The sequence below is a fragment of the Excalfactoria chinensis genome, chromosome 12, assembly GCF_039878825.1.
Source record: "Excalfactoria chinensis isolate bCotChi1 chromosome 12, bCotChi1.hap2, whole genome shotgun sequence".
Taxonomy (NCBI): domain Eukaryota; kingdom Metazoa; phylum Chordata; class Aves; order Galliformes; family Phasianidae; genus Excalfactoria; species Excalfactoria chinensis.
Window position 1 is genome coordinate 10626110 of NC_092836.1, and position 12937 is coordinate 10639046.

At 41.1% G+C, this 12937-nt stretch overlaps 1 protein-coding gene across 2 annotated transcripts in view; it reads left to right on the forward strand.

The window, feature by feature from the left end:
* The window catches only part of EEFSEC (eukaryotic elongation factor, selenocysteine-tRNA specific), a 110500-nt gene that overhangs the window by 62266 nt on the left and 35297 nt on the right, over nt 1-12937 (forward strand). For both annotated transcript variants that reach the window (XM_072347698.1, XM_072347696.1), the window contains exon 6: nt 6644-6800. In XM_072347698.1, coding sequence (XP_072203799.1) covers nt 6644-6800 — 157 coding nt within the window. The remainder of the gene's footprint in view (nt 1-6643; nt 6801-12937) is intronic.

Here is a 12937-nt window from a genome sequence, read left to right on the forward strand (position 1 = left end):
GATCTATCTGTGCCATACTTGCCAGCACAGCGTAGCAAAGACCGAACTGAACAGTGAAAATGAATTGGGTGCTGCCTGCAGGCAGTGAGCTGGGCTGGCTGCAGAACCTCTGTGTCTCCAACTGGGAGAGATGGTGGATGCCACTCCATCTACTGTAAACATGCAGACGCCACAATTAATATTTTTCTTGCTTTGAAGTCTGAACATGAGTTTGTTTGGTTCTGCTTGGCTGCTGATGGTATGCTAAATACAGTAATAATACAGAGATGAAGGCAATCAGGTGAATAAAAGTGCACAGCACATTCACTAGTTAAAATGCACTGTAAAATAGGGATATAAAAGATGCATTTATTTATTGGCTCTTGTTCTGGTTTTGAGTAAGAGATTTTGTGAAGCTGAGGGGGGGAAGGGAGGACTGTATGCTCTTTAAATAGAGGTACCATCTCTACCGTCTCCATTAAACATCTCCAAGTGTTGGTATTAGATTGACACAATGTATGGATTAATAGAGTTTAATAAATTTGTCATAGGAGTACCAGCTAAGTCATAGAATCTGCTTGCTTACTTATACAGAACCTTGCTATTTTGTTCGCTCACCAAAAAAGAGAATGGCGTGCTCCACATGACTGCCTAGTATAATTTTGCAAGGTTTGAGTAACACCTATGCTTGTTATTTATATTATTGAATTTAAAATGCAGACATGCTTTTGGGTCATGGAAGTGTATGGACAGCTGGTCTTGATTTTTCTGAGGTTGTGTAAGAGTCACCTGTGGGAGAATCAGTTTGTCAGCAAGGCAACCAGTGCACCATTTTATTTATTGGATACGAAAATAAATTAAGATTGTTACTTAGGTTGCGAAATCACTTGAAAGTACTTAAAAGTTAGGAAATACCAGATTTACAGTTGCCTATGCAACATTAATTCTGTTCCCCTGTGTCTCTATGCTGGGCTCTTAATAAGGCGGGGGTTTTTGCATGCGGTCATGTGAAGACTATATAGTGGGGCATATCAAAGAGGGGCAGGGGTAAGGCTGTATGAACATCTGGCATTTCTTAACTTCTTAAGTGCCCAATTTTGCAACTTAAATAACTTAAGTTTTATATAAATGTGATTTCCTGGGAATTTTTTAAAGTAAAAAGGTAAAGTGAAACTAAACCCATGTATTCCTGAACTGTAACAATCCCTCTACTGTATGCCTTCATTAGGCCTGGAGTAAGTCAGCAGCATAGCATAGATTCGTACGGCTTACTGCTGCAGACTGTTAGCCAGACATCAGAAAGAAGCTTTTCCAAGGATAGTGGCAGATGCTGGGCTTGTGCAGAGGGCTCACACAGGTTGGAGAGCATCAGGAGAGAATTGGGACACATATATACCTGTGTGGTGTCTTTGCAGGGTTATATCTGCCCTCTCCCTTGCCTCTGGTTGCTCTGTGCAGGCCTTTGCTGTCCAGTCCTGCTTCATTTCCAGTGAGGAGTTTGTAAGCCTCTGTTCTTTGCCTTTCTCAACCTCCCCAAGTCACATCTAGGCAGTTTCCTTTACAAACAATTCAAATTACTGTCTTTATGCCTGTTGATCTGCTGCTGTGCACCAGAGTAATGCATTGTCCAAAGTGAACGTTGCTGTGCTTCTCTGGTATTTCGAGTGTTTAAGACCTCGGAGCTTTACTAAATAGTTGAAGAAAGCTTCTTGAGGTTCTTCAGTTGTGATGATATCGTTTGTCCTTTCTACAAGCTTGGGTCAGGAATTCTGCACAACAGCTCATCCCTTCCCTGCTTGGTCTGTGAGCATTACAGGTTCTCAATCTTCTAGTAACTTCCAGACTGAGCTGATTTCTAAGGGGCTGGAAGTCCTGAGTGGTGTAGACCTCTTCTTTCCCGCTCTGATGATGTCTTTTCTTGCATAAAGGGAACAATGCAGGTTGCTGTGAACATTAAAATCATGCTGTCAACTGTTTTCATGGTGAAATGTATGTGTTCTTAACTAGGCTATGTTGAAAATTCAGCACTTGTGGTTTGCTGGAATTCTGCCTTTCAGAAATCCAAATAGAGGTGCATGCAATTTGCACTGTAAAGGTGTACAGAAGGATGGTAGTGCTCTCTTTGTACCTGTGCATGCCTGGAGACTTGAACTGGTATGCACAGAGCTTTTAAAGTTCAGTCAGGCCTTATTCACATGGTTCAATAATGAAGAATCCTTTTTACTACTGTGCTGCTTTTAACCAGGTTGCAGTGATGGGAAAATGCTATGTGTTCTTCTTTTTCAGCTCTTAGAAAATTTCAAATGCAGCTGTACTTTTACAGAGAAAGAAAGGCAAATAAAAGAAGATATCTCTTGCATCCAAGAAGCATTGGCTTTGGAGAGAAGGGGGCAAACATCTGAAGCCAAAGCTAATAACCCTGTGGTGGGTTCCTGCTCTGTTAAAGCAGCAGTAATGAGACGTGAAGTGCTGGAGGAGATGAGCTGTTCTTCTCATGCATCCTGGATGCATGTTCAAAGGCAGAAATTTGGTTTGTTTGCTTGGAAGATGATGAGAAGAAGGTCTTCAGAGGGAGCCCTGTGCACAACTGCAGGCCTGTGGTGCCAGAGGGAATTCCAGAAAGAAAAGCCTTTAATAGTTTCACACTGATGTAAGCTCTTGAGGAAACGAAAACGACGTAGCTGACCAAATCTTTATTTGTGCCAAGTCCTTCACCTAGGTCTTGGTAATGAACTAAAAGCAAGAACAGTCTTTGGAGAATTAAAAAAGCTGCAAACTCAGTCGTCACTGAAATCCTGTCAGTTCCTTTCAGCTTTGCCCTTTTGCAGCCTCATGTGCACAGCCGTTCAGTAAATGCACAAACCCACATTTTAAGGAGGGAGAGCAGGAATTTGCAGCCTCCAAAACGTTCCCAGAACGAAAGTGTTCTGAAAGTGTTGTAGAAACTAACGAGCTGTTACTGATCATGATGATGATGTCTCAAGTGTACTTCTTTTGAAGAACAAATTGTAATACTACCTGGTATTTTCGGATTTAATCTTGCATTCTATGTTCTTTTTCCTGTCCTGTTCTCTGCTTTGATTTCAATGGATAATATTTTCAGTTTGCTAAGTTTCATCAGACCTGTCTTTATCACTTTTAAAGAATTCTCTTTTGCTATCTGATTGAAAGCAACATAATCATCTTTTTCTGATTTAACTTCAGCTTATTCTTGTTCCATCTTTTTCTAGCTATTTCTGCATGCTTCTATTATGTAAATAATATTCTACTTTTTCTGTCTCAAATCTTCGTTGTTCAGCTCGCTCTGGCACAGGTCTGTTCCCTTTGCAGGCGTGTGCTTCAGTTCTGATCCACTTATTTTTTCTTGGTTGTGGAATTACTTGCACACAAAATATGTGTTGTTTGAGACGGAGTTCAGATGACAGTAGTTAGTTTTCTTTAAAATGGTGGTTGAGCAGGGTAGGCAATACAGCTTGCTAACCTCTCTCCAAGGGAACTCCCATCGTTATTCGTCCTTGCTGTTATGCTGTGGTTCACACCGTGTGCTGACAGATGTAACGTTAACTGCAGTTCTGTAAGTGATACACTGCAGTGTAAGTACTGATGGTTGGGGAGTGTGAGGAGGTGCCTCACTTCTTGGTATTAGCAGAAGTGTTACATGCCAGAGATGCACATACTTCACCGATGGTTATAAAGTACTATTTACTTTTTTCTTGCAAACACAAAAGCCAAGTGGGAAGGGATATTTCATAAACTCGGTGCTATTGTGTCCTCTGGTCTAAGCCATAAAACAAGAGTAACAGAGACGTTCCCTTTGAACTTGAAATCCCTCTCTAAGCTGCTGATCTAACCTAAGGGAGAGGGGGAGACTACGCCAGCCAGAAAATGTTCTCTTCAGGGTATTTCTCTTCCCCCCCACTACCCCTTTTCTTTTTCTAAAGTCCTTAAGTGAGTTTGATGCTGCACCTCTGCCCATAAATTTATAAAAATATTATCGTAATGTAGGTCAGTGAACTGAAACGCCACTGTACACCACGGGGGATTAAAGTCAGAGAGGCAGCCCTCTCCCACTCCCACTAGGTCATATGACAATATAAACAAGAAATGCAAGGAGCCTTCAGCTTTTTCTTGCCCTAATCCTTTGTTTATGCAGCACTTAAACTGACTTTTGGGGTCGTCTCTGTCTGGCATTAAAGCCCTAAAGCTTTTTGAAGTTTCCCTGAAGTTAATAAAATTAGTCTGCCCTCATTGCTAGGCCCCTTGCTGCTGCTTCGGAGCAGACTGCATATCCCTTACTGTCTTTGCGGCGCTTGGCTTTTTAAGTTAATAATATTTTATAACAAAAAAGTGTTTGAGAGAGAGGCAGAGATCTCCCAAAAGGCCATTCAGCTAACAGGCAGAGCGGTTGCTGTTGTAGATGCTCTGAGAACTCAGGGGGGATTAACTTAAAATCCAGCGATGGGAGGTAAATTGCTGGTAAAATAATTGGAAGTGGTGAGTTTCAATTGGAGAGAACAGCACACGTTTCTGTGGCTTTTAACAAACAAAGACTAAAAAGCGTTGTGTTTTTTTTTTTTCCTGTTGTTTTTGTAAAGTTGGGGTAAATGAGGTTTCCTTTGCAGCAGTTACCTCCAGGCTGATGTATTTTATTGCGAAGACTAGTTAGTTACCGTAGCTCCTGTGTCGGTGACCTATCACTTTGTTGTCTTCTGGGGTAAATGGGTGACAGGCTGATTTGGGGCTGGGGCACTGTTGTACTTCATGTATGGGGCTGTCTTCAGCCCATGAGAGTCTTATTCCAATAGCTGCTAAGCACTGCTAAGGAGATTGTTCTCCTGATGGTGTATGTAGATGTTCAGGGAATAATGGGAGTATGAGCAGAAGATGAACCATTGGCAAAGGAGGGGTATGTGCTTTAAAAAGCACATCTTATGGGGAAGAAAAGGCGTTGATTGTGGTTATCCTTGCTCCTTTACTTGGAAGTCCTTGATACTTGTAGCATGTGTTCATAGGGGTTGCTCGGTTCTTAGGACAGTTTTGGTGGGGAGGCTGAACTGAACCATGCTGGCAGAGTAGAATTGTTCTCCAATTCAGGTTTCAATTAAGTTAAAAGTAACTTTGAAGCACTCCTGGACAAATAAAATATGTTTATACTGTCTGAAGTCGGCCTCCCAGGTCACTGCAAAGGAGAAGAACCAGAATAGTGGATACGTGGCACAGCTCTGGTGGAGTAAAAGACTGAAACACAAGGGAAGAAGCACACAGCCTGCAGGGGGAGGTGTTTTGGTATTGAATCCTTGTTTTAGGAATAAAAGTAGTATAGGAAGAAACGGTATTTTTTTATTGGACCAACTTATACAATAGAAAAAGGATGAATGTTTTGAGAATATAAGTGCAGCTTCAGGTTGGAATGAACAGCTTCTGATAGTCTGCTGCTTCAGACCCAAAGAAAGGCCAGCATGCCTGCAAGCTTATCTCCCCCCACCTCCTCTGGTTGCTTTAGTAAAAGACATTGTTCTGTTTTAAATTTAAGCCAGAGGTTGCCAAGCGGTGATAGTACAGCTATGGGTTCACAAAGTATTTTGGAACAGTGCTTGTTTGGAGCGGGGAGATACCAAAAGAAGCGGAACCTGAACCTCCTGGTGCACATCAGGCAGTGGGCATTGAGGCACTGAACGGCTCTGGCTGCTGGAAGCAGAGATCTGTGCTGCTCTTATCGGGGTGAGAGAAGGGCTGCAGGCAACTCCTGGCTTGTGCCCACCCTGTGGATGGGAATTACTCTTAGGATCTGAGGGAGAGCAGCAACTATTGCGACCAAAAAGAAATAATCATGGGGAGATTTAAGCAATATATTCTTATTTCTTTTGATAAGTAAATAAAGGTTCTTGCTGCTGCTCTGAGGTACAGTAACTCCAGACATTAGGTATACAAGGATATTCACACCTACGGGATTAGGCTCACTTGGCTGCACCTTATACTTAGTAATGCCTTAGGGAGGGCTGTTTATCTTGCCTCACCTGCCAACCTTGCTGCTTCTTGTTCCTGATAGCTTAATTAAGAATCCAGACTTGGAATGGTTCTTCCCACTGGGTTACAAACCTTGAAATTAAAATTGGATACAATGGTCATAAGGCTTTCACTTTAAGGCTTTCACTTTAACAAATCAATGGGTGCATAAAGGTGAATATTTAAAAGGCTGTATTTAGAAATTCTAAGTAATTGTCATTTCGTTTAAAGTGTGCAGTTCTGGAGCTAAGAGAGAGAAATGTTTATGTAGGAGATAATGTACTTAACTGTAGGATAAGTAGTGGAAGAAACTTTTTGTGAACGTAGGTACTTAAGTGGCTTTTACAGAAGGGTTTTAAAGCAGGAAAGATTTTAATTGACTGACCTTTACAGCACGTTCTGATGCGTGTTTTAGTCTTCCTATATGTAAGGGATGGAGGTCAAAGCAGAAATATATGAATGCACATAGTCTTTCTCTACTTTTGGATGCTCATTATCTTAAACTCAGCAGTTTAGACGAGTCATCAAGAGTTTTTTATTCATTTGGGGAGAAACGGTTTTCCAATGGCACAGCAATAGAAGTCACCAATGTATCTCATAAACTAATTTTTCTCGTTGCTTCAGATTGTAGATTCATAGTGCTCTATTTCTTTTGCAGGTGATGGATGATTACAGCGTGATTGGTCGTTCGTTGTTTAAAAAGGAAACAAACATCCAGATTTTTGTGGGTCTAAAAGTCCAACTATCTACAGGAGAAGAAGGAATAATAGATGGAGGTTTTGGACAAAGCGGTAAATTCAAAATTCGAATTCCAGGTAGGTGCTCATCAACTGATATGCTCTAATCTATGTGAAGTATAGAGCATCTTTCCATACTGTAAGTCTGAATGTCTCCGATAGTTCTTTGAAATGTTGTGGATCACTGTTTATTTGGTGGATTGTACCACTTCTAATTAAGTGCTGGGGACTGTGACCCGTGTTATGAGACTCAGTGGCCAGCAGGCACATCTGTGTATGAATAAACTCAGGTCTCAAAATGACTCTTTGAGTGTCAGTAACGTGGAAATCATGCTCTGCCCAAAATGGTTTTGTGAAAATCTCTCTTAATATGATTTTCTTCACAGCCCTTCTGAGCAAATAAAGGAAAACAAACCTGCAATCATTTTTACCTCTAGCTACTTAGTAAATAGAGCGTACTGGATGCCAGTTCCTTAACTTGTCTTGGTTCTGCATGTTATTATCTATCTTCCCTTCAAGCAAAAACTACAATCACTTTGATAAATGAGTTTTTAGAGATCTTAAGGTGTTTTGTTGTTTTTTTTTGTTGTTGTTGCTTCTAGTTTTATGGCATAATATAGTACTGTATTTTTTCATCCTTGGTGAGTTGCAGCAAAGATTTATGTCTCCTTAGCTTAGAGCATCAGAAACGATGGGTGCTGGAATTTAAGTGTCATTACTAATTTTTAGCAGAAAAAGTTGCTCCAAGCCTTTTCAACAAGCAATAATAGGTGCCACATTTAACTCAAATCATGGGGCATGGTTTTAAGGATGCTAGTATTACTTAATTTCGCTCAAATTTGCAGCCCTTTGTCACTATTAATCTACCACCCTTTTTAGAGAGATGGACAAAAAAGAGGTTGTGATGTTCTGTGGCACCAAGCAGTCACATAACAACCGATCTACAGAAAAAACTGATTTCTTTCTAAAGATGGGCTATTTTAAGTTTAACACCAGATTGATGCAAATGAATTCATTTTGACTCCCAGTGAATTTTCTTTCGTTTGCCTTGGAAATCAGCATTTCTGACTAGGTAAAAAGACTCTGCTTTTCTATCCTATCTGTAATAGTAGCTTTGTCACTAAGTGCTGGACTTAACAAATAGTTCTGTAAGCTGAATTAACAGGCACACCACATGTTTAAAGAAATAGGCTACAACCAGCATATGTATGGTTTGGATTTTCTATTATAGAAAAGCTTTTTAAGCATTCACTGAGCTTTCTACTTTCAGGTAGGTGGTGAAACGATGTGCAAATGACCTGAACACTGACAGGGGTTCAAGCTGAAGTTTTGTTTAAAAAAAACCTAGTGGTGTTCTTGGTTACTTTTCTCCCCTGGAGACATAAATGTGGTGAAGGAGAAGAAGGATGGGACGATGCCATTTATGGTGGCATTTTTATACTTTGGTGAAACTGTTCTATCGTTAGAAAGGGAGAAGCCTAAAAAGGGCTCTTGTGGCTGTCATCTTTGTGTATGGTGAGCGGGAACTGGAGTCGAAAATCAGCAGTCATGTAAAGAAAACTGTACACAGCCTTACAAAATATTGCTCTGCCGACTGAGTAGGAAGAAATGATACCTTTTACCAATGTGTTTGTATCTAAACACGGTTGTACTTTTCTGGCATTTAACAGCAGACCATGGATGTGTAGACAATACTAGAATTAACGCCTCAGTAAGATGGGCAGAATAATACAACGTAACTTGCTTTTCTGCAGTCTGGGCCAAATATGGGTACTTTGCTATATGGAAAGAGGCAATATAGCTCAATATCAGCTCAAGCTGTAAGTGTGTAACAGGAGAAAACAAAATTTGGAAGGGTTTGAATAACTGTTTCTTTAAGAGTTGCAGGGATGTGTGTAGGGGGAGGGCTATTGCTGTGATGCTGTTTAAGTCAACTGCAGTTCACATTCCATTGTTAGGTCAGTGTTGCTTTTTTAATGTGTCTGCATCCTGTTTGTGAGTTTTCCAGTCTTTTATTAAATTTAACTGGTCCAGTTCTTTTCTCCCTTCTCCCTCATCCTTCGGCCGTGCCTCCCTCCATGGAGTCTGTTACACACTGCTTTTGTGAATTGCTCCTTGTAGTTGCTCTGAAGTTATTTCTCTGTGATCCCTTCACAAATGCATCGGGGAGCAGGAGGGAAGGGAAGGAAACGTGCAAGCTAGGAACTGCCTTGAATTGCTGCAGCCCGGTCTGTCTTGTTGTCTTTAAAACTAGCCTTAACCTCTGGAATTGAATAGCTTGTTCAGGGAGTTAACCTCATGGCAGTTGGGGGTGCTTTTAGAAACAAAGCAGTCAAAGTCAGGTAATGCATCAGAAACCTGTGCACTGATGGCTTGAGGTGGCGGTACAGCAAGGTGCCTTGGTGTGCTGCTCCAGTCCCACTGGTGCCCACTTGTGAGGGATACATTGGCCCTCGGTGTTGTTCCTTGTCCCTTGGGAACAACTCATGTTTGCTTGAGGATCACAGCTTGGGAACGCTGTGTTACGTCATCCGTGGGCTGAAACTTGGCAGACCTCACAGCTGGGAATGGCAGAGCACGGCTCTGTTTCTTATTCTGGCACCGCTTATGTGCAGCAGTGATTAAGATACTTCTCTGCTTTTCTGTAAAATGGGGATAATTGCTATTTGTACTGTTAAAATATTGTGAAATCTGATTTAGACTTATTCCAGAGTCGAGGCATTAATATTTCTTGAAAAGGCTTAATTATCTTTCCTCAGAGCACAGAAAGCACATCTAGAGTACAGCATGCAACTGGAAGTTTCTCAGCCTCTGAAAGATGTCAGCAGTTTGGAAGAAGTTCAGGGAAGAGCAGCAAAAATGCTGAAAGAGGTTGAAGGGATTGATTTATGGGGGAAAGAAGATGAAAAGAAACGCATGAAACTTGGCTGAATGATTTCTAAGTGGGAGATACAATTATCTGCAAGTATTTGAAGAACACAGTGAAGAGAAATCCCTTAGGGTGGTCCAGGGAGGTAGAAGTGAAGCTAATAACAAGAAATAAAGCAAAGCGCGGAGTAACTTGACTATTGAGAGATGTTACTTGACTGATGTTTCTTGCGCTGCCAAATCATCTCAGCAGAGGAAAATAGTGTTTTACTTGGAGAGCACTTGTGTAGATAAGCCTGGATGTTTGCTAGTGCCTGTTCCATGGTAAAACACAAAAAAGAAGATGGTGGGTAGTAGTACAATGTGTTTTTTTTTTCAGCTGGTTTCTGGTTTTATGTTGGGCCGCACTTCTGTTCCCTCAGTGAAAAGATATAACTCATGTTGTGTTCTTCTATTACCTGAATGTAAAGACTCTTACCAGCAGCATCTGGTTGTTCCTTGTTGTGTTGTGGGTTTTTTAGTGCTTGTTTGTTCGGTTGTTTTTTTTTCTCCCTCCTGTATTTGCCGGCAGACCTGCCGTTCTGTAGGGCTAGGTTGTGGGGCTGTTGGTGCTCCCACTGCGAGATAACTTCTAAGGCATGTCAGTCAACAGGGCAACACTTGCTTTCCAGCCTGGTTGTGTGATCAAGTACATAAAAAGGGAGACATAATTTCTAAACTAACAAGAGATTTTTGTCCAGTTTAACAAGCTACTTAAAAAACGAACAGAATGTAAAAGCAAATTTGAAGTACCATGCTTTGTAAGTAATGCCAGTACGTGTGTTTGCGGTCGAGTGAGCTATTTATGAGGTTCTTGCTGAGGTGGGTGATACGTGGCAGCTGTTTTATTTGTAAATGGGAACCCTGCATTATACAGTCAAGGTGAATGAGTGAAAAGTATTGTTCACCTTTGAGATCAAGAACGAGTTTGGGGAGGCAGGAGCTGTATGCTTAGGTATGCTAAGGAATACAAAAGCTAGCAAAAACATTCTTTGGAAAACACTTATTTCAACATACGTTGCACCCAGGAATGTCATGCTGGTAGATGAATTCTGAGGAGAGCTCAGTGAGTGGTTTGAATAACTTCTTGCTAGTTGTGGATTTTGTTTAACTGTCTCTCACCCAGGAACTGACCCTGTAAAACTCTGCTTGGTCTGCAGAATCATAATGTGGTTTGCTAAGCCTCACGACGTCTTTTAAAAGATTGTCTGCAGATATGCTCGTTTTGTTGGTCCTGACATGTTGTGTTTGTCTCGTGTTTAACTGTTGTAAAAGGTAGTGAATTGAGTCTAACTGGAGCAGGTGGTATCTCAGGCATAGTTCACTGTCTGCCTGTCCTTACTGTCTAGGTGCTAATAAACCATTTCTCCTTTCTGATGTACATAGTGTGTTTGGCTGCAGTTCTTGTCTCTGTCTGTCTCAGTGCAGTGAAAACTGCCATACACGAAATGAGTTAAGCTACGTTATTTCTTAATGTGAAAGAAGCAGTGCATATCTAAGAAATTCATAAGAGCTGAACGCGTTTTTGAATCGAGCAAATTTAAATATAATAGAATGCACACTTTTCGTATGAAGAGATATGAATGAGAAAATTAGAATTTTTGGTTTTTGTTTTTTACTTTGCTGTTCTTACCTGTACGTGACAATAGTGGCTTTAAGTTTCTTATAACAGGTGAAGGCAAACCTGTTAGCGACAGTGTCTTTTGTTGTCAATAACTTTTCTGCCTTTCGTTTGTAAGTGTTGTTGTATATGAGAGAGTGAGTTTGTTTCCACTGTGTCTCCTGTCAGCCTTGGTGGAAGAGTCAGATGTGCGGTCAGTGTCCTCTCTGCAGTAATAGTACAGAAGTGTTTCTCAATTCCAGAGGCACGATGGCTCTGGGATCCTGCAGTGCTGGTGTGAATTAACCAATGTGTCTTATCTTGGGAATCCTTCATACCCTTATGTGGAAGTAAGGGCAGAAATGCTGAATGTTTGCCCCTTGGTGTATTGCAGAGAATAATGTGTATTTGTAGTTTAGTGTCTTTCCATTTTGCTGAGTATGCTGGGTAGGATCCCATGCTACCTTTTGAAGTAGCTAATGTCAATGTCAGAAAGTTTTGGTGTAAGAACTGCAGCTCAGCAGCACTGTTCTGCATCGCTTTAGCTATATAATATTAGGGAAATGGGAATTATGCCAAGGTGGAAAAATGCAATAGGAAAACAATGCATACAATGCATTTCCCCATATTTTCACTGTAAGAAATATCTAAATTGTGATGTGTTTTTATTTATGTATTTTTTTCATGGGTGTGTTTTCTTACTTTCTTCAGGTAGCTCTCAGCACACCTATGCACCTGGCCCTTGTTATTGTACTTTCTTCTTTCCTACAACTGTTTAAAAGAAGCTTTAAATAGTCAGCTGTAAGTAAGTGTCCTTACCCAGCTTTGTGATGTGGAGGGCAGTCCAGTCCTTACTGACATCAGCAGGAGTGGAGTAGGCTAAACCTTTTCTTTGCACTGAGATTAATTAAACATCCTGTCACCAAGCAGCATACTTTTTTTGGGGGGGGGCGGGGGGGAAGATCTTGACATTTGGAATTCTTTGCTTGTGTTGCACTAAAATAGGATAATCTTCTCTTAGGCCAAATGAAATTTAGGTACATTTAATGTCCACGCTTGCCCAGCCTGGCTTCTCTTTTAATAAAGGAAAAAAAAAAATGTTGGCTGCAAGGGTCTGGTGGGTTGCCATCCCTGTCAGTATCAGGTGAGGCTGAGCAGGATTTCAGTCAAGAGGAAAAACAAAAGCCCAAGGGCAAAGGAATCTATGTAGCTGTGTTTTATTTAAAAGCTGGAGATTAGCTCTGCTTGTTCTTTCACAGTCTCTCTTCCCCTGCTCTCTAAAACAAACAAAACCTAAAATCCTTAAGGGGTACTTCAAGCATAAATCTCTGTCTTTCCTTTTTGTGGGAGTTGGCTGGTGCAGCATGGGCAGAGGCTGGGAGAGGATTGCTGCCAGGGAAGCATCACTTCCCTGCATGATCCTCTCTTGAGCGGATTAAACTGTAGCAATGTAAAAGTCTTGGTGTCCACACAGGAGCTGGGAGTTTGCATTGCATTTGTATAAGAGGTTGGGCTGATGGAATCGAACCTACCTTGTAAGCAGTGATGGCCTGTAAGCCCATATTGACCTTTGGAGCTGGATGTCCAGCTTTATTGACCTTACAGTGGTTTTTGCAGTATCAAAGGCAAGATTTGTACACATGCCTTTTGAATGAAAATGTAAGTCAAGGAAGTATTAATTTATTAACCAGCTGCCTGATTCTTTGAA